General features: G+C 52.1%; 1 protein-coding gene across 1 annotated transcript in view; it reads left to right on the forward strand.

The window, feature by feature from the left end:
* Positions 1–15,151: 15,151 nt before the first annotated feature.
* The window catches only part of nwd1 (NACHT and WD repeat domain containing 1), a 192,145-nt gene continuing 187,110 nt past the window's right edge, over positions 15,152–20,186 (forward strand). The window contains exons 1-2 of the mRNA XM_072485462.1: positions 15,152–15,193; positions 15,322–15,676. Coding sequence (XP_072341563.1) covers positions 15,176–15,193; positions 15,322–15,676 — 373 coding nt within the window. The 5' untranslated portion in view covers positions 15,152–15,175. The remainder of the gene's footprint in view (positions 15,194–15,321; positions 15,677–20,186) is intronic.

Consider the following 20,186-nt stretch of genomic DNA (forward strand, 5'->3'; position numbering starts at 1 on the left):
ACCCAGAGGGAGTGTGACCCAGAGGGAGTGTGACTGGAAGGGAGTGTGACAGGAAGTGAGTGTGACACTGAGGGAGTGTGACTGGAAAGCAGTGTGACAGGAAGGGAGTGTGACACTGAGGAAGTGTGACTGGAAGGGCGTGTAACAGGAAGTGAGTGTGGCCCAGAGGGAGTGTGACAGGAAGGGAATGTGACAGGAAGGGAGTGTGACACTGAGGGAGTGTAACACAGGGAGTTGGAGACAGGGAGTGTGACACAGAAGGAGTGTGACATGGAGTGTGATCCTGAGACAGTGTGATAGGAAGGGAGTGTGACACAGAGGGAGTGTGACACCGAGGCAGTGCGACACCGAGGCAGTGTGACACAGAGGGAGTGTGACACAGAGGGAGTGTGACACTGAGGGAGTGTGACCCAGAGGGAGTGCGACACCGAGGCAGTGTGACACAGAGGGAGTGTGACACAGGGAGTGAGACACAGAGGGAGTGTCATACTGAGGGAGTGTGACCCAGAGGGAGTGTGACACCGAAGCAGTGTGACACAGAGGGAGTGTGACACAGGGAGTGAGACACAGAGGGAGTGCGACACTGAGGGAGTGTGGCACACTGAGTGTGACACAGGGTGTGTGACAGGAAGACAGTGTGACCCAGAAATAGTGTGACAGGAAGGGGGTGTGACAGGAAGGGAGTATGCCATTGAGGGAGTTTGATACAGAGTGAGTGCAACACAGAGTGAGTGTGACACAGGGAGTGTGACTGGAAGGAAGTGTGACAGGAAGGGAGTGTGACATTGAGGGAGTGTGACACTGAGGGAGTGTGGCACAGGTAGTGTGAGACAGGGAGTGTGACACAGAGGGAGTGTGACACAGGGAGTGTGACACAGGGAGTGTGACATTGGGGGAGTGTGACACAGGGAGTGTGACACAGAGGGAGTGTGAGCCAGAGGGAGTGTGACTGGAAGACAGTGTGACACGGGGAGTGTGACATTGAGGGAGTGTGACACAGGGAGTGTGACACAGCGGTAGTGTGACTGGAAGGGAGTGTGACACAGGGAGTGGGACACAGGGAGTGTGACAGGAAGGGAGTGTGACACAGAGAGTGTGACCCAGAGGGAGTGTGACACATGGACTGTGACTGGAAGGGTGTGTGACCCAGAGGGAGTGTGACACAGGGACTGTGAGACAGGGAGTGTGACACAGAAGGAGTGTGACAGGGAGGGTGTGTGTTCCTGAGGGAGTGTGACTGGAAGGGAATGTGACAGGAAGGGAGTATGACACTGAGTGAGTGTGACTGGAAGGGAGTGTGACAGGAAGGGAGTGTGACAGAGAGTGTAACACCGAGGGAGTGTGACCCAGAGGGAGTGTGACTGGAAGGGAGTGTGACAGAGAGAGTGTAACACAGAGGGAGTGTGGCCCAGAGGGAGTGTGACTGGAAGGGAGTGTGACAGAGAGAGTGTAACACAGAGGGAGTGTGGCCCAGAGCGAGTGTGACTGGAAGGGAGTGTGACAGAGAGAGTGTAACACAGAGGGAGTGTGACCCAGAGGGAGTGTGACTGGAAGGGAGTGTGACACGGGGAGTGTGACATTGAGGGAGTGTGACACAGGGAGTGTGACACAGCGTAAGTGTGACACAGGGAGTGTGACTGTAAGGGAGTGTGACACAGGGAGTGGTACAGGAAGGGTGACACAGAGAGTGTGACCCAGAGGGAGTGTGACACATGGAATGTGACTGGAAGGGTGTGTGACCCAGAGGGAGTGTGACACAGGGAGTTGTGAGACAGGGAGTGTGACACAGAAGGAGTGTGACAGGGAAGGTGTGTGTTCCTGAGGGAGTGTGACTGGAAGGGAGTGTGACAGGAAGGGAGTATGACAGGAAGCAAGTGTGACAGAGAGTGTAACACAGAGGGAGTGTGATCCATGGACTGTGACTGGAAGGGTGTGTGACCCAGAGAGACAGGGAGTGTGAAACAGAAGAAGTGTGACAGGGAGGGAGTGGGATCCTGAGGGAGTGTGACTGGAAGGGAGTGTGACTGGAAGGGAGTGTGACAGGAAGGGAGTGTGACTGGAAGGGAGTGTGACTGGAAGGGAGTGTGACACTGAGGGAGTGTGACTGGAAGGGAGTGTGACTGGAAGGGAATGTGACAGAGAGTGTAACACAGAGGGAGTGGGATCCATGGACTGTGACTGGAAGGGTGTGTGACCCAGAGAGACAGGGAGTGTGAAACAGAAGAAGTGTGACAGGGAGGGAGTGGGATCCTGAGGGAGTGTGACTGGAAGGGAGTGTGACAGGAAGGGACTGTGACAGAGAGTGTAACACAGAGGGAGTGGGATCCATGGACTGTGACTGGAAGGGTGTGTGACCCAGAGGGAGTGTGACACAGGGAGTGTGAGACAGAGAGTGTGACACAGAAGGAGTGTGACAGGGAAGGTGTGTGTTCCTGAGGGAGTGTGACTGGAAGGCAATGTGACAGGAAGGGAGTGTGACCCAGAGGGAGTGTGACAGGAAAGGAGTGTGACAGAGAGTGTAACACAGAGGGAGTGCGACCCAGAGGGAGTGTAACTGGAAGGGAGTGTGGCAGAGAGAGTGTAACAAAGAGGGAGTGCGACACAGGGAGTGTGACTGGAAGGGAGTGTGACACAGTGTGTGTGGCCAGAGGGAGTGTGACCCAGAGGGAGTGTGACTGGAAGGGAGTGTGACAGAGAGAGTGTAACACCGAGGGAGTGTGACCCAGAGGGAGTGTGACTGGAAGGGAGTGTGACACAGGGAGTGTGACACAGCAGTAGTGTGACACAGGAAGTGTGACCGGAAGGGAGTGTGACACAGGGAGTGGGACACAGAGAGTGTGACACAGAGGGAGTGTGACAGGGAGGGAGTGGGGTCCTGAGGGAGTGTGACTGGAAGGGAGTGTGACAGGAAGGGAGTGTGACTGGAAGGGAGTGTGACAGGAAGGGAGTATGACAGGAAGGGATTGTGACAGAGAGTGTAACACAGAGGGAGTGTGACCCAGAGGGAGTGTGACTGGAAGGGAGTGTGACAGGAAGGGAGTGAGACCCAGAGGGAGTGTGACTGAAAGGGAGTGTGACAGAGAGAGTGTAACACCGAGGGAGTGTGACCCAGAGGGAGTGTGACTGGAAGGGAGTGTGACAGAGAGAGTGTAACACAGAGGGAGTGTGACCCAGAGGGAGTGTGACTGGAAGGGAGTGTGACAGAGAGAGTGTAACACAGAGGGAGTGTGACCCAGAGGGAGTGTGACTGGAAGGGAGTGTGACAGAGAGAGCGTAACAGAGAGGGAGTGTGACCCAGAGGGAGTGTAACTGGAAGGGAGTGTGACAGAGAGAGTGTAACACAGAGGGAGTGTGACACAGGGAGTGTGACTGGAAGGGAGTGTGACACAGGGTGTGCGACACTGAGGGAATGTGACTGGAAGGGAGTGTGACACTGAGGAAGTGTGATCCCAAGGGAGTGTGATACAGGGGGTGTGACACAGGGAGTGTGACACAGGGAATGTGACACAGGGAATGTGACACAGGGAGTGTGACAGGAAGGGAGTGTGACACAGGGAGTGTGACAGGAAGGGAATGTGACTGGAAGGGAATGTGACACAGGGAGTGTGACACTGAGGGAATGTGACTGGAAGGGAGTGAGACACTGAGGGAGTGTGACACAGGGAGTGTGACACAGGGAATGTGACACAGGGAGTGTGACAGGGCGGGAGTTTGACACAGGGAGTGTGACTGGAAGGGAGTGTGACACAGGGAGTGTGACACTGAGGGAATGTGACCCTACGGGAGTGTGATACAGGGAGTGTGACACAGGGAGTGTGACACAGGGAGTGTGACAGGAACGAAATGTGACACAGGGAGTGTGACATTGAGAGAGTGTGACACTGAGGGAGTGTGACACAGGGAGTGTGACTGGAAGGGAGTGTGACACAGTGAGTGTGACCCAGAGGGAGTGTGCCACAGGGAGTGTGACCCAGAGGGAGTGTGACACAGGGAATGTGACTGGAAGGGAATGTGACAGGAAGGGAGTGTGACACTGAGGGACTGTGACTGGAAGGGAATGTGACTGGAAGGGAATGTGACACAGGGAGTGTGACACTGAGGGAATGTGACTGGAAGGGAGTGTGACACTGAGGGAATGTGACACAGGGAGTGTGACACAGGGAATGTGACACAGGGAGTGTGACAGGGAGGGAGTTTGACACAGGGAGTGTGACTGGAAGGGAGTGTGACACAGGGAGTGTGACACAGGGAGTGTGACACTGAGGGAATGTGACTGGAAGGGAGTGAGACACTGAGGGAGTGTGACACAGGGAGTGTGACACTGAGGGAATGTGACTGGAAGGGAGTGAGACACTGAGGGAATGTGACACAGGGAGTGTGACACAGGGAATGTGACACAGGGAGTGTGACAGGGAGGGAGTTTGACACAGGGAGTGTGACTGGAAGGGAGTGTGACACAGGGAGTGTGACACTGAGGGAATGTGACCCTACGGGTGTGTGATACAGGGAGTGTGACACAGGGAGTGTGACACAGGGAGTGTGACAGGAACGAAATGTGACACAGGGAGTGTGACATTGAGAGAGTGTGACACTGAGGGAGTGTGACACAGGGAGTGTGACTGGAAGGGAGTGTGACACAGTGAGTGTGACCCAGAGGGAGTGTGCCACAGGGAGTGTGACCCAGAGGGAGTGTGACAAGGGAATGTGACTGGAAGGGAATGTGACAGGAAAGGAGTGTGACAGTGAGGGAGTGTGACAGTGAGGGAGTGTGACTGGAAGGGAGTGTGACTGGAAGGGAGTGTGACAGGAAGGGAGTGTGACAGTGAGGGAGTGTAACACAGGGAGTTGGAGACACAGAGGGAGTGTCATACTGAAGGAGTGTGACCCAGAGGGAGTGCGACACCGAGGCAGTGTGACACAGAGGGAGTGTGACACAGGGAGTGAGACACAGAGGGAGTGTGACACTGAGGGAGTGTGACCCAGAGGGAGTGCGACACCGAGGCAGTGTGACACAGAGGGAGTGTGACACAGGGAGTGAGACACAGAGGGAGTGTCATACTGAGGGAGTGTGACACAGGGAGTGTGACTGGAAGGGAGTGTGACACAGGGTGTGCGACACTGAGGGAATGTGACTGGAAGGGAGTGTGACACTGAGGAAGTGTGATCCCAAGGGAGTGTGATACAGGGGGTGTGACACAGGGAGTGTGACACAGGGAATGTGACACAGGGAGTGTGCCAGGAAGGGAGTGTGACACAGGGAGTGTGACTAGAAGGGAATGTGACTGGAAGGGAATGTGACTGGAAGGGAATGTGACACAGGGAGTGTGACACTGAGGGAATGTGACTGGAAGGGAGTGAGACATTGAGGGAGTGTGACACAGGGAGTGTGACACTGAGGGAATGTGACTGGAAGGGAGTGAGACACTGAGGGAATGTGACACAGGGAGTGTGACACAGGGAATGTGACATAGGGAGTGTGACAGGGAGGGAGTTTGACACAGGGAGTGTGACTGGAAGGGAGTGTGACACAGGGTGTGCGACACTGAGGGAATGTGACTGGAAGGGAGTGTGACACTGAGGAAGTGTGATCCCAAGGGAGTGTGATACAGGGAGTGTGACACAGGGAGTGTGACACAGGGAGTGTGACAGGAACGAAATGTGACACAGGGAGTGTGACATTGAGAGAGTGTGACACTGAGGGAGTGTGACACAGGGAGTGTGACTGGAAGGGAGTGTGACACAGTGAGTGTGACCCAGAGGGAGTGTGCCAAGGGAATGTGACTGGAAGGGAATGTGACAGGAAAGGAGTGTGACAGTGAGGGAGTGTGACTGGAAGGGAGTGTGACTGGAAGGGAGTGTGACACTGAGGGAGTGTAACACAGGGAGTTGGAGACACAGAGGGAGTGTCATACTGAAGGAGTGTGACCCAGAGGGAGTGCGACACCGAGGCAGTGTGACCCAGAGGGAGTGTGACACAGGGAGTGAGACACAGAGCGAGTGTGACACTGAGGGAGTGTGACCCAGAGGGAGTGCGACACCGAGGCAGTGTGACACAGAGGGAGTGTGACACAGGGAGTGAGACACAGAGGGAGTGTCATACTGAGGGAGTGTGACCCAGAGGGAGTGCGACACCGAGGCAGTGTGACACAGAGGGAGTGTGACACAGGGAGTGTGACACTGAGGGAGTGTGACACTGAGGGAGTGTGACACTGAGGGAGTGTGACTGGAAAAGATTGTGACAGGAAGGGAGTGTGACACTGAGGAAGTGTGACCCTAAGGGAATGTGATACAGGGAGTGTGACACAGAGTGAGTGTGACACAGAGGGAGTGTGACACATAGGGAGTGTGACCCAGAGGGAGTGTGACTGGAAGGGAGTGTGACAGGAAGTGAGTGTGACACTGAGGGAGTGTGACTGGAAAGCAGTGTGACAGGAAGGGAGTGTGACACTGAGGAAGTGTGACTGGAAGGGCGTGTAACAGGAAGTGAGCGTGACCCAGAGGGAGTGTGACAGGAAGGGAATGTGACAGGAAGGGAATGTGACAGGAAGGGAGTGTGACAGTGAGGGAGTGTAACACAGGGAGTTGGAGACACAGAGGGAGTGTCATACTGAGGGAGTGTGACCCAGAGGGAGTGCGACACCGAGGCAGTGTGACACAGAGGGAGTGTGACACAGAGGGAGTGTGACACTGAGGGAGTGTGACCCAGAGGGAGTGCGACACCGAGGCAGTGTGACACAGAGGGAGTGTGACACAGGGAGTGAGACACAGAGGGAGTGTCATACTGAGGGAGTGTGACCCAGAGGGAGTGCGACACCGAAGCAGTGTGACACAGAGGGAGTGTGACACAGGGAGTGAGACACAGAGGGAGTGCGACACTGAGGGAGTGTGGCACAGGGAGTGTGACACAGGGTGTGTGACAGGAAGACAGTGTGACCCAGAAGGAGTGTGACAGGAAGGGAGTGTGACAGGAAGGGAGTATGCCATTGAGGAAGTGTGATACAGAGTGAGTGCAACACAGAGTGAGTGTGACACAGGGAGTGTGACTGGAAGGGAGTGTGACAGGAAGGGAATGTGTCATTGAGGGAGTGTGACACAGGGAGTGTGACTGGAAGGGAGTGTGATACAGGGAGTGTGACACTCAGTGAGTGTGACAGGAAGGGAGTGTGGCACTGAGGGACTGTGACACAGGGAGTGTGACACTGAGTGAGTGTGACACTCAGGAAGTGTGACACTCAGGGAGTGTGATACAGGGAGTGTGACACAGAGTAAATGTGACACAGAGGGAGTGTGGCCCAGATGGAGTGTGACTGAAAGAGAGTGTGACAGAGAGAGTGTAACACAGAGGGAGTGTGAGCCAGAGGGTGTGTGACTGGAAGGGAGTGTGACACGGGGAGTGTGACATTGAGGGAGTGTGACACAGGGAGTGTGACACAGGGAGTATGACATAGCGGTAGTGTGACACAGGGAGTGTGACTGGAAGGGAGTGTGACACAGGGAGTGGGACACAGGGAGTGTGACAGGAAGGGAATGTGACAGGGAGTGTGACACTGAGGGACTGTGACTGGAAGGGAATGTGACAGGAAGGGAATGTGACCCAGAGGGAGTGTGACTGGAAGGGAGTGTGACAGAGAGAGTGTAACACAGAGGGAGTGTGACCCAGAGGGAGTGTGACTGGAAGGGAGTGTGACCTTGAGGGAGTGTGACTGGAAAGGAGTGTGACACAGAGGGAGTGTGACCGAGAGGAGTGTGACAGAAGGGAGTGTGACAGAGAGAGTGTAACACAGAGGGAGTGTGACCCAGAGGGAGTGTGACCCAGAGGGAGTGTGACTGGAAGGGAGTGTGACAGGAAGGGAGTGTGACCCAGAGGGAGTGTGACTGGAAGGGAGTGTGACAGGAAGGGAATGTAACAGGATGTGTGTGTGAACCAGAGGGAGTGTGTCTGGAAGGGATTGTGACATTGAGGGAGTGTGACACAGGGAGTGTGACTGGAAGGGAGTGTGACAAAGGGTGTGTGACACTGAGGGCGTGTGACTGGACGGGAGTGTGACACTGAGGGAGTGTGACACAGGGAGTGTGACACTGAGGGAGTGTGACACTGAGGGGGTGTGACACTGAGGGAGTGTGACTGGAAGGGAGTGTGACAGAGAGAGTGTAACACAGAGGGAGTGTGGCCCAGAGGGAGTGTGACTGGAAGGGAGTGTGACAGAGAGAGTGTAACACAGAGGGAGTGTGACCCAGAGGGAGTGTGACTGGAAGGGAGTGTGACACGGGGAGTGTGACATTGAGGGAGTGTGACACAGTGAGTGTGACACAGCGGAAGTGTGACACAGGGAGTGTGACTGTAAGGGAGTATGACACAGGGAGTGGTAGAGGAAGGGAGTGTGACACAGAGAGTGTGACCCAGAGGGAGTGTGACACATGGAATGTGACTGGAAGGGTGTGTGACCCAGAGGGAGTGTGACACAGGGAGTGTGAGACAGGGAGTGTGACACAGAAGGAGTGTGACAGGGAGGGAGTGGGATCCTGAGGGAGTGTGACTGGAAGGGAGTGTGACAGGAAGGAAGTATGACACTGAGGGAGTGTGACTGGAAGGGAGTGTGACAGGAAGGGAGTGTGACAGAGAGTGTAACACAGAGGGGGTGGGACCCAGAGGGAGTGTGACTGGAAGGGAGTGTGACAGGAAGGGAGTGTGATCCAGAGGGAGTGTGACAGGAAGGGAGTGTAACAGGAAGGGAGTGTGACCCAGAGGGAGTGTGACTGGAAGGGAGTGTGACAGAGAGAGTGTAACACAGAGGGAGTGTGACCCAGAGGGAGTGTGACTGGAAGGGAGTGTGACAGAGAGAGTGTAACACCGAGGGAGTGTGACCAGAGGGAGTGTGACTGGAAGGGAGTGTGACAGAGAGAGTGTAACACAGAGGGAGTGTGATCCATGGACTGTGACTGGAAGGGTGTGTGAACCAGAGAGACAGGGAGTGTGACACAGAAGGAGTGTGACAGGGAGGGAGTGGGATCCTGAGGGAGTGTGACAGGAAGGGAGTGTGACAGGAAGGGAGTGTGACAGGAAGGGAGTGTGACAGGAAGGGAGTATGACACTGAGGGACTGTGACTGGAAGGGAGTGTGACCCAGAGGGAGTGTGACACAGGGAGTGTGAGACAGGGAGTGTGACCCACAGGGAGTGTGATCCATGGACTGTGACTGGAAGGGTGTGTGACCCAGAGGGAGTGTGACACAGGGAGTGTGAGACAGGGAGTGTGACACAGAACGAGTGTGACAGGGAAGGTGTGTGTTCCTGAGGGAGTGTGACTGGAAGGCAATGTGACAGGAAGGAAGTATGACACTGAGGGAGTGTGACTGGAAGGGAGTGTGACAGGAAGGGAGTGTGACAGAGAGTGTAACACAGAGGGAGTGGGACCCAGAGGGAGTGTGACTGGAAGGGAGTGTGACAGGAAGGGAGTGTGACCCAGAGGGAGTGTGACTGGAAGGGAGTGTGACAGAGAGAGTGTAACACCGAGGGAGTGTGACCCAGAGGGAGTGTGACTGGAAGGGAGTGTGACAGAGAGAGTGTAACACCGAGGGAGTGTGACCAGAGGGAGTGTGACTGGAAGGGAGTGTGACAGAGAGAGTGTAACACAGAGGGAGTGTGACCCAGAGGGAGTGTAACTGGAAGGGAGTGTGACAGAGAGAGTGTAACAAAGAGGGAGTGCGACACAGGGAGTGTGACTGGAAGGGAGTGTGACAGGAAGGGAGTGTGACTGGAAGGGAGTGTGACAGGAAGGGAGTATGACAGGAAGGGATTGTGACAGAGAGTGTAACACAGAGGTAGTGTGACCCAGAGGGAGTGTGACTGGAAGGGAGTGTGACAGGAAGGGAGTGAGACCCAGAGGGAGTGTGACTGAAAGGGAGTGTGACAGAGAGAGTGTAACACCGAGGGAGTGTGACCCAGAGGGAGTGTGACTGGAAGGGAGTGTGACAGAGAGAGTGTAACACAGAGTGAGTGTGACCCAGAGGGAGTGTGACTGGAAGGGAGTGTGACAGAGAGAGTGTAACACCGAGGGAGTGTGACCCAGAGGGAGTGTGACTGGAAGGGAGTGTGACAGAGAGAGCGTAACACAGAGGGAGTGTGACCCAGAGGGAGTGTAACTGGAAGGGAGTGTGACAGGAAGGGAGTGTAACACCGAGGGAGTGTGACTGGAAGGGAGTGTGACACAGGGTGTGTGACAGAGAGAGTGTAACACCGAGGGAGTGTGACTGGAAGGGAGTGTGACACAGGGTGTGCGACACTGAGGGAATGTGACTGGAAGGGAGTGTGACACTGAGGAAGTGTGATCCCAAGGGAGTGTGATACAGGGGGTGTGACACAGGGAGTGTGACACAGGGAATGTGACACAGGGAGTGTGACAGGAAGGGAGTGTGACAGGAAGGGAGTGTGACACAGGGAGTGTGACTGGAAGGGAATGTGACTGGAAGTGAGTGTGACACTGAGGGAGTGTGACTGGAAAGCAGTGTGACAGGAAGGGAGTGTGACACTGAGGAAGCGTGACTGGAAGGGCGTGTAACAGGAAGTGAGTGTGAACCAGAGGGAGTGTGACAGGAAGGGAATGTGACAGGAAGGGAGTGTGACACTGAGGGACTGTGACTGGAAGGGAATGTGACAGGAAGGGAGTGTGACAGTGAGGGAGTGTGACTGGAAGGGAGTGTGACAGTGAGGGAGTTTAACACAGGGAGTTGGAGACACAGAGGGAGTGTCATACTGAAGGAGTGTGACCCAGAGGGAGTGCGTCACCGAGGCAGTGTGACACAGAGGGAGTGTGACACAGGGAGTGAGACACAGAGGGAGTGTGACACTGAGGGAGTGTGACCCAGAGGGAGTGCGACACCGAGGCAGTGTGACACAGAGGGAGTGTGACACAGGGAGTGAGACACAGAGGGAGTGTCATACTGAGGGAGTGTGACCCAGAGGGAGTGCGACACCGAAGCAGTGTGACACAGAGGAAGTGTGACACAGGGAGTGAGACACAGAGGGAGCGCGACACTGAGGGAGTGTGGCACAGGGAGTGTGACACAGGGTGTGTGACAGGAAGACAGTGTGACCCAGAAGGAGTGTGACAGGAAGGGAGCGTGACAAGAAGGGAGTATGCCATTGAGGGAGTGTGATACAGAGTGAGTGCAACACAGAGTGAGTGTGACACAGGGAGTGTGACTGGAGGGGAGTGTGACAGGAAGGGAATGTGTCATTGAGGGAGTGTGACAAAGGGAGTGTGACTGGAAGGGAGTGTGATACAGGGAGTGTGGCACTCAGTGAGTGTGACAGGAAGGGAGTGTGGCACTGAGGGACTGTGACACAGGGAGTGTGACACTGAGTGAGTGTGACACTCAGGGAGTGTGACACTCAGGGAGTGTGATACAGGGAGTGTGACACAGAGTAAATGTGACACAGAGGGAGTGTGGCCCAGATGGAGTGTGACTGAAAGGGAGTGTGACAGAGAGAGTGTAACACAGAGGGAGTGTGAGCCAGAGGGTGTGTGACTGGAAGGGAGTGTGACACGGGGAGTGTGACATTGAGGGAGTGTGACACAGGGAGTGTGACACAGGGAGTGTGACAGGAAGGGAATGTGACAGGGAGTGTGACACTGAGGGACTGTGACTGGAAGGGAATGTGACAGGAAGGGAGTGTGACCCAGAGGGAGTGTGACTGGAAGGGAGTGTGACAGAGAGAGTGTAACACAGAGGGAGTGTGACCCAGAGGGAGTGTGACTGGAAGGGAGTGTGACCTTGAGGGAGTGTGACTGGAAGGGAGTGTGACACAGAGGGAGTGTGACCGAGAGGAGTGTGACAGAAGGGAGTGTGACAGAGAGAGTGTAACACAGAGGGAGTGTGACCCAGAGGGAATGTGACTGGAAGGGAGTGTGACAGGAAGGGTGTGTGACCCAGAGGGAGTGTGACTGGAAGGGAGTGTGACAGGAAGGGAATGTAACAGGATGTGAGTGTGACCCAGAGGGAGTGTGACTGGAAGGGATTGTGACATTGAGGGAGTGTGACACAGGGAGTGTGACTGGAAGGGAGTGTGACAAAGGGAGTGTGACAAAGGGAGTGTGACACTGAGGGCGTGTGACTGGACGGGAGTGTGACACTGAGGGAGTGTGACACAGGGAGTGTGACACTGAGGGAGTGTGACACTGAGGGAGTGTGACACTGAGGGAGTGTGACTGGAAGAGATTGTGACAGGAAGGGAGTGTGACACTGAGGAAGTGTGACCCTAAGGGAATGTGATACAGGGAGTGTGACACAGAGTGAGTGTGACACAGAGGGAGTGTGACACATAGGGAGTGTGACCCAGGGGGAGTGTGACTGGAAGGGAGTGTGACAGGAAGTGAGTGTGACACTGAGGGAGTGTGACTGGAAAGCAGTGTGAGAGGAAGGGAGTGTGACACTGAGGAAGTGTGACTGGAAGGGTGTGTAACAGGAAGTGAGTGTGACCCAGAGGGAGTGTGACAGGAAGGGAATGTGACAGGAAGGGAGTGTGACACTGAGGGACTGTGACTGGAAGGGAATGTGACAGGGAGGGAGTGTAACACAGGGAGTTGGAGACACAGAGGGAGTGTCATACTGAGGGAGTGTGACCCAGAGGGAGTGCGACACCAAGGCAGTGTGACACAGAGGGAGTGTGACACAGGGAGTGAGACACAGAGGGAGTGTGACACTGAGGGAATGTGACCCAGAGGGAGTGCGACACCGAGGCAGTGTGACACAGAGGGAGTGTGACACAGGGAGTGAGACACAGAGGGAGTGTCATACTGAGGGAGTGTGACCCAGAGGGAGTGCGACACCGAAGCAGTGTGACACAGAGGGAGTGTGACACAGGGAGTGAGACACAGAGGGAGTGAGACACTGAGGGAGTGTGGCACAGGGAGTGTGACACAGGGTGTGTGACAGGAAGACAGTGTGACCCAGAAGGAGTGTGACAGGAAGGGAGTATGCCATTGAGGGAGTGTGATACAGAGTGAGTGCAACACAGAGTGAGTGTGACACAGGGAGTGTGACTGGTAGGGAGTGTGACAGGAAGGGAATGTGTCATTGAGGAAGTGTGACACAGGGAGTGTAACTGGAAGGGAGTGTGATACAGGGAGTGTGACACTCAGTGAGTGTGACAGGAAGGGTGTGTGACACTGAGTGAGTGTGACACTCAGGGAGTGTGACACTCATGGAGTGTGATACAGGGAGTGTGACACAGAGTAAATGTGACACAGAGGGAGTGTGGCCCAGATGGAGGGTGACTGAAAGGGAGTGTGACAGAGAGAGTGTAACACAGAGGGAGTGTGAGCCAGAGGGTGTGTGACTGGAAGGGAGTGTGACACGGGGAGTGTGATATTGAGGGAGTGTGACACAGGGAGTGTGACACAGGGAGTGTGACATAGCGGTAGTGTGACACAGGGCGTGTGACTGGAAGGGAGTGTGACACAGGGAGTGGGACACAGGGAGTGTGACAGGAAGGGAGTTTGACACAGGGAGTGTGACTGGAAGGGTGTGTGACCCAGAGGGAGTGTGACACAGGGAGTGTGAGACAGGGAGTGTGACACAGAAGGAGTGTGACAGGGAGGGGGTGTGATCCTGAGGGAGTGTGACTGGAAGGGAGTGTAACAGGAAGGGAGTGTGACTGGAAGGGAGTGTGGCAGGAAGGGAGTGTGACACTGAGGGAGTGTGACTGGAAGGGAGTGTGACAGGAAGGGAGTGTGACAGAGAGAGTGTAACACAGAGGGAGTGTGACCCAGAGGGAGTGTGACTGGAAGGGAGTGTGACAGGAAGGGAGTGTGACCCAGAGGGAGTGTGACTGGAAGGGAGTGTGACAGAGTGAGTGTAACACAGAGGGAGTGTGACCCAGAGGGAGTGTGACTGGAAGGGTGTGTGACAGAGAGAGTGTAACACAGAGGGAGTGTGACACAGTGGGAGTGTGACTGGAAGGGAGTGTGACAGAGTGAGTGTAACACAGAGGGAGTGTGACCCAGAGGGAGTGTGACTGGAAGGGTGTGTGACAGAGAGAGTGTAACACAGAGGGAGTGTGACACAGAGGGAGTGTAACTGGAAGGGAGTGTGACAGAGAGAGTGTAACACAGAGGGAGTGCGACACAGGGAGTGTGACTGGAAGGGAGTGTGACACAGGGTGTGTGACACTGAGGGAATGTGACTCTAAGGGAGTGTGACACTGAGGAAGTGTGATCCCAAGGGAGTGTGATACAGGGAGTGTGACACAGGGAGTGTGACACAGGGAATGTGACACAGGGAGTGTGACAGGAAGGGAGTGTGACAGGAAGGGAGTGTGACACGGAGTGTGACTGGAAGGGAGTGAGACAGGGATGGAGTGTGATCCTGTGGGAGTGTGACAGGAAGGGAGTGTGACACTGAGGGTGTGTGACACTGAGGGAGTGCGACACCGAGGGAATGTGACACAGAGGGAGTGTGACACAGGGAGTGAGACACAGAGGGAGTGCGACACTGAGGGAGTGTGGCACAGGTTGTGTGACACAGGGTGTGTGGCAGGAACGGAGTATGACAAAACAGAAATGTGACAGGGAGGTAGTGTGACACCGAGGGAGTGTGACACAGGGAGTGTGACACAGAGGGAGTGTGACACCGAGGAAGTGTGACACAGAGGGAGCGTGACACAGAGGGAGTGTGACCTCGAGGAAGTGTGACACCGAGGGAGTGTGACACAGAGGGAGTGTGACACCGAGGGAGTGTGACACAGAGGGAGTGTGACATCGAGGAAGTGTGACAGAGAAGGATTATAATATGGGGGAGTGTGACAGATGGGGAGAGCATTGTGGGGAGGAAGCTGAGTTGTGTAAGGCTTGGTGGGGATTGCGTGTGGGTTGTTAAATTTGGACATTAGAGACTGAACATCTGGGGGGTGTCGGGTGGGTTAATGGGGTGATGGCGAGGGTGGTGAACATTCATCTGATCAAGAGCCTCCCATCAAATTCTGGTTTCAGGGTAACCTAGTGGAGGGGTGTCGGAAAAATCCCACTTCCATAGTTAAAGCAGGAACACCAGCTAACTTTGTCCACCAACATTCTTTAGGTAGTTGACATGCGATGGGGGCTGCCAGATACATTGACCGCTGATCACATGATCACAGAACTGTGCCTGAGGGAGATTGAATCTTGCCAAAGGATATCAATGGGGCCCACGTTTGTTGTAAGTTGTCTTGTTTCTTTTATTTTTCATGGTTCTTCTGTCCTCCCCAAAGTATTTCTTTCAGTTGATCACTTTCACTGTGGTCCTTCACTTGTGCAATAACCACAATGATTATGTGAAACTGGCAGGCTCTTGTGGGCAATCGCTATGGTTACCGACCCATACCCCGTGTGATTGAAGAAAAGGAATTCGAGGAGCTGCTGGCGAAGTACTCTTCAGATTCCAGAGCCTCTAAACTGCTTCTGGATTGGTTCTGTAAAGACGAGAATGCCATTCCTCCCATCTATATCCTGCAACCTATCAGCACCCAGCTGCCAGGTTACAGTGACACCAGCGCACAGAGCCACGCGGAACACGAGGAAGCTGTGGAGTCCTGGTCGGAGCTGCAGCAACAGATTACTGAGCTGCTTCGAAAAGCGGCGACCCAGGCAGAAGAGGAGGGCCAAATGCAGAAAGAGGCAAAGCACAAATACTTCAAATCAAGTAAGCTTCGTAGGACTCTGGCTGAATTGCACCCCCTCCCCCACAGTGGCAATGGTGGGATTTGAACTCATGTCTCCAGGACATTAGTCCAAAACTCTAGATTATGAGCCCAGTAACATTACTGTTAAGTTACTGTCCTATAAAACCACAAGTAGGACCAGTCAAGGACAGGGACGGGAAGTTGTGTGTGGAGTCTGAAGAGATAGGCGAGATACTAAATGAATATATTTCGTCAGTATTCACTCAGGAAAAAGATAATGTTGTGGAGGAGAATGCTGAGACCCAGGCTAATAGAATAGATGGCATTGAGGTATGTAGGGAAGAGGTGTTGGCAATTCTGGACAGGCTGAAAATAGATAAGTCCCCGGGGCCTGATGGGATTTATCCTAGGATTCTCTGGGAGGCCAGGGAAGAGATTGCTGGACCTTTGGCTTTGATTTTTATGATGTGGAGATGCCAGCGTTGGACTGGGGTGAGCACAGTACAAGTCTTACAACACCAGGTTAAAGTCCAACAGGTTTGTTTCGATGTCACTAGCTTTCGGAGCGCTGCTCCTTCCTCAGGTGAATGAAGAGGTATGTTCCAGAAACATATATATCTTTGAATTTGTCTATATATATGTTTCTGGAACATACCTCTTCATTCACCTGAGGAAGGAGCAGCGCTCCGAAAGCTAGTGATATCGAAACAAACCTGTTGGACTTTAACCTGGTGTTGTAAGACTTTGTACTTTGATTTTTATGTCATCATTGGCTACAGGAATAGTGCCAGAGGACTGGAGGATAGCAAATGTGGTCCCTTTGTTCAAAAAGGGGAGCAGAGACACCCCCGGCAACTATAGACCGGTGAGCCTCACGTCTGGAGTGGGTAAAGTCTTGGAGGGGATTATAAGAGACAAGATTTATAATCATCTAGATAGGAATAATATGATCAGGGATAGTCAGCATGGCTTTGTGAAGGGTAGGTCATGCCTCACAAACCTTATCGAGTTCTTTGAGAAGGTGACTGAACAGATAGACGAGGGTAGAGCAGTTGATGTGGTGTATATGGATTTCAGTAAAGCGTTTGATAAGGTTCCCCACGGTAGGCTATTGCAGAAAATACGGAGGCTGGGGATTGAGGGTGATTTAGAGATGTGGATCAGAAATTGGTTAGCTGAAAGAAAACAGAGGGTGGTGGTTGATGGGAAATGTTCAGAATGGAGTTCAGTTACAAGTGGAGTACCACAAGGATCTGTTCTGGGGCCGTTGCTGTTTGTCATTTTTATCAATGACCTATAGGAAGGCGCAGAAGGGTGGGTGAGTAAATTTGCAGACGATACTAAAGTCGGTGGTGTTGTCGATAGTGTGGAAGGATGTAACAGGTTACAGAGGGATATAGATAAGCTGCAGAGCTGGGCTGAGAGGTGGCAAATGGAGTTTAATGTAGCAAAGTGTGAGGTGATTCACTGTGGAAGGAATAACAGGAATGCGGAATATTTGGCTAATGGTAAAGTTCTTGGAAGTGTGGATGAGCAGAGGGATCTAGGTGTCCATGTACATAGATCCCTGAAAGTTGCCACCCAGGTTGATAGGGTTGTGAAGAAGGCCTATGGAGTGTTGGCCTTTATTGGTAGAGGGATTGAGTTCCGGAGTCAGGAGGTCATGTTGCAGCTGTACAGAACTCTGGTGCGGCCGCATTTGGAGTATTGCGTACAGTTCTGGTCACTGCATTATAGGAAGGACGTGGAGGCTTTGGAGCGGGTGCAGAGGAGATTTACCAGGGTGTTGCCTGGTATGGAGGGAAAATCTTATGAGGAAAGGCTGATGGACTTGAGGTTGTTTTCGTTGGAGAGAAGAAGGTTAAGAGGAGACTTAATAGAGGCATACAAAATGAGCAGGGGGTTGGATAGGGTGGACAGTGAGAGCCTTCTCCCGCAGATGGAAATGGCTGGCACGAGGGGACATAGCTTTAAACTGAGGGGTAATAGATATAGGACAGAGGTCAGAGGTAGGTTCTTTACGCAAAGAGTAGTGAGGCCGTGGAATGCCCTACCTGCTACAGTAGTGAACTCGCCAACATTGAGGGCATTTAAAAGTTTATTGGATAAACATATGGATGATAATGGCATAATGTAGGTTAGATGGCTTTTGTTTCGGTGCAACATCGTGGGCCGAAGGGCCTGTACTGCGCTGTATCGTTCTATGTTCTATGTTCTAAGACATGGGGAGAAATAGGCCATTCAGCCCATCAAGTCTGCTCTGTCATTCAATGAGATCATGTTTGATCTGATATTATCATCCACTTTCCTGCCTTATCCCCATAACCCTCATTCCCTCACTGATTAATAATCTGTCCATCTCAACCTTGAACATTCAGATTCTCTACCCTCTGAGAGAAGAAATTCCTCCTCATCTCTATCTTACTCTGAGATTACGTCCTCTGGTCCTAGACTCTCCCACAAGGGCGGCAACCTCTCAGCATCCTCAAGCCCCCTGAGCATCCTCTAGTTCTCAATAAGGTCGCCTCTCATTCTTCTAAACTCCAGTGAGCACAGGCCCAGTCTACTCTACCTCTCCTCCATACACGGGATCAACCTCGTGAACCTGCTCTGCACTGCCGCCAATGCCATCATTTCTTTCCTTAGATAAGCGGACCAAAACAGGATTTCAGGTGTGGTCTATCTAATGCCTTGTATAGTTTCAGCAGGATTCCCTATTTTTATATTCCATTCCTTTTTAAATAAAAGCCAAAATTCCATTTGTCTTCCCTATTACCTGCTGAACTTGCATGCTAGCTCTTTGTGATTTATGCACGAGGATCCCCAAATCCCCTCTGTGCTGCAGCTTTCTGCAGTCTCTCTCCATTTAAATAATATTCACCTCCTTTATTCTTCCTACTAAAGTGCATAACTTCACATTTTCCTGCATCATATTCCATCTGCCAAGTTTTTGCCTTCTCACCTAACCTTTCTTCTTCAGGTAGACTCTTTGTGTCATCCTCACCACTTGTCTTCCCACCTATTTTTGTGTCATCCACAAAGTTGGCAACAGTGCATTCACTTCCCTCGTCTAAGTCATTCATTTTTATTGTAAATAATTCTGGCTCCAGCACTGATCCACTAGTTACAGGTTGCCATCCTGAAAATGCCCCTCTTATCCTAACTCTCTGTGTTCTCTCCATGAGCTAATTCTCTCTCCATGCTAATATACCACCCCCAACACCATGGGCTTTTATCTTATTAAATAGTCTTTTGTGCGGTACCTTAGTGAAAGTTTTTCGGAAATCCAAGTATATTACCTCTACTGGTTCTCTTTTATCTACCACCTCAAATATCACTAATACATTTTTCAGGTATTTTCCTCTTCATGAAGCCATGCTGACTTTGCTTCATAATATTATGTATTTCTAAATGCTCTGCTATTACATCCTTTATAATGGACTCTAACATGTTCCCAATGATAGATGACAAGCTAACTGGCCTATAGTTACCTGTTTTTTGTCTCCCTCATTTTTGGCAGTTTTTCAATCCTCTGGGATTTTTTCAGAATTAAGAATTCTTGAAAGTTTGCTACTAATGCGTCCACTATCTCTGTAGCTATATCTTTTACTATCCTGGGCATTATGATCCCAGACCAAATCCCAGTAGCTCAGATACTTGACAGAAACCCTAATATTTTATTTTAATTTTGTAAGACGGTAAGGAAAGGATACCTCACTCCAGGTGTGATTACATGAAGAAATAGGGTATGAAATATTAAAACAAACTTTATTCCTAACACAGTATTAAAATATCTTTAACATCACATGAGAAAATAACTTACAATTACCCCTTATGCAATGCTAATCAATGCGCGCCGCAATTACCCGAAACTGTTATATTTCTTCCCATTCAAATAAAACAAAATCTCAACTCTCAATCCACTGTTAAAACAATTAGCATTCAGAATACATTTTCTTTAGAAAGAAAGATTTTTTGACACTGCTTTAAAGAAAAATCAGAGTCCTGTCAGAACCATGCAGGAACTCTGGCTGTATTTCACCGGAAGATACTTCTCTACTTGTTTCAGCTCCCCTCTAAGTGGACAAGTCTGAATGACTTGGAAAGAAACTATTAATCTCTCTCCAGACAAATCTTTAACTGAGCTGTCGAGAACAAACAGCTTGACTTTTGCACACAGCTGAATCCCAAACTCCGCTGGACCAGTTTTCTGCAAAATGCTTGATAACTTAGTTCCACCCAGTAACTACATCATCTTATCACACTGAAACTAATTACCTCCACGAGGAACCCCCCTTACTCCAAATAGACCTGCATCAACCTAAGTTTTTTACAATGCCTTATTACAACCCCTGACTCCCAACCTTTCAAACTAGGATTCTGTTCAAAACATGACTACGGCAGTTACACACACTAACCCAGGGTTTTAACCCTTACTGCACCAAATAGCTCGAATACAATAGATCTGAAACTCCTACATTCATCACATGGAACTCAGCCCATGAGTCCAGGGAAAATCAGTCTTTCACC

The sequence above is a fragment of the Scyliorhinus torazame genome, chromosome 19 (genome assembly GCF_047496885.1).
Source record: "Scyliorhinus torazame isolate Kashiwa2021f chromosome 19, sScyTor2.1, whole genome shotgun sequence".
Taxonomy (NCBI): domain Eukaryota; kingdom Metazoa; phylum Chordata; class Chondrichthyes; order Carcharhiniformes; family Scyliorhinidae; genus Scyliorhinus; species Scyliorhinus torazame.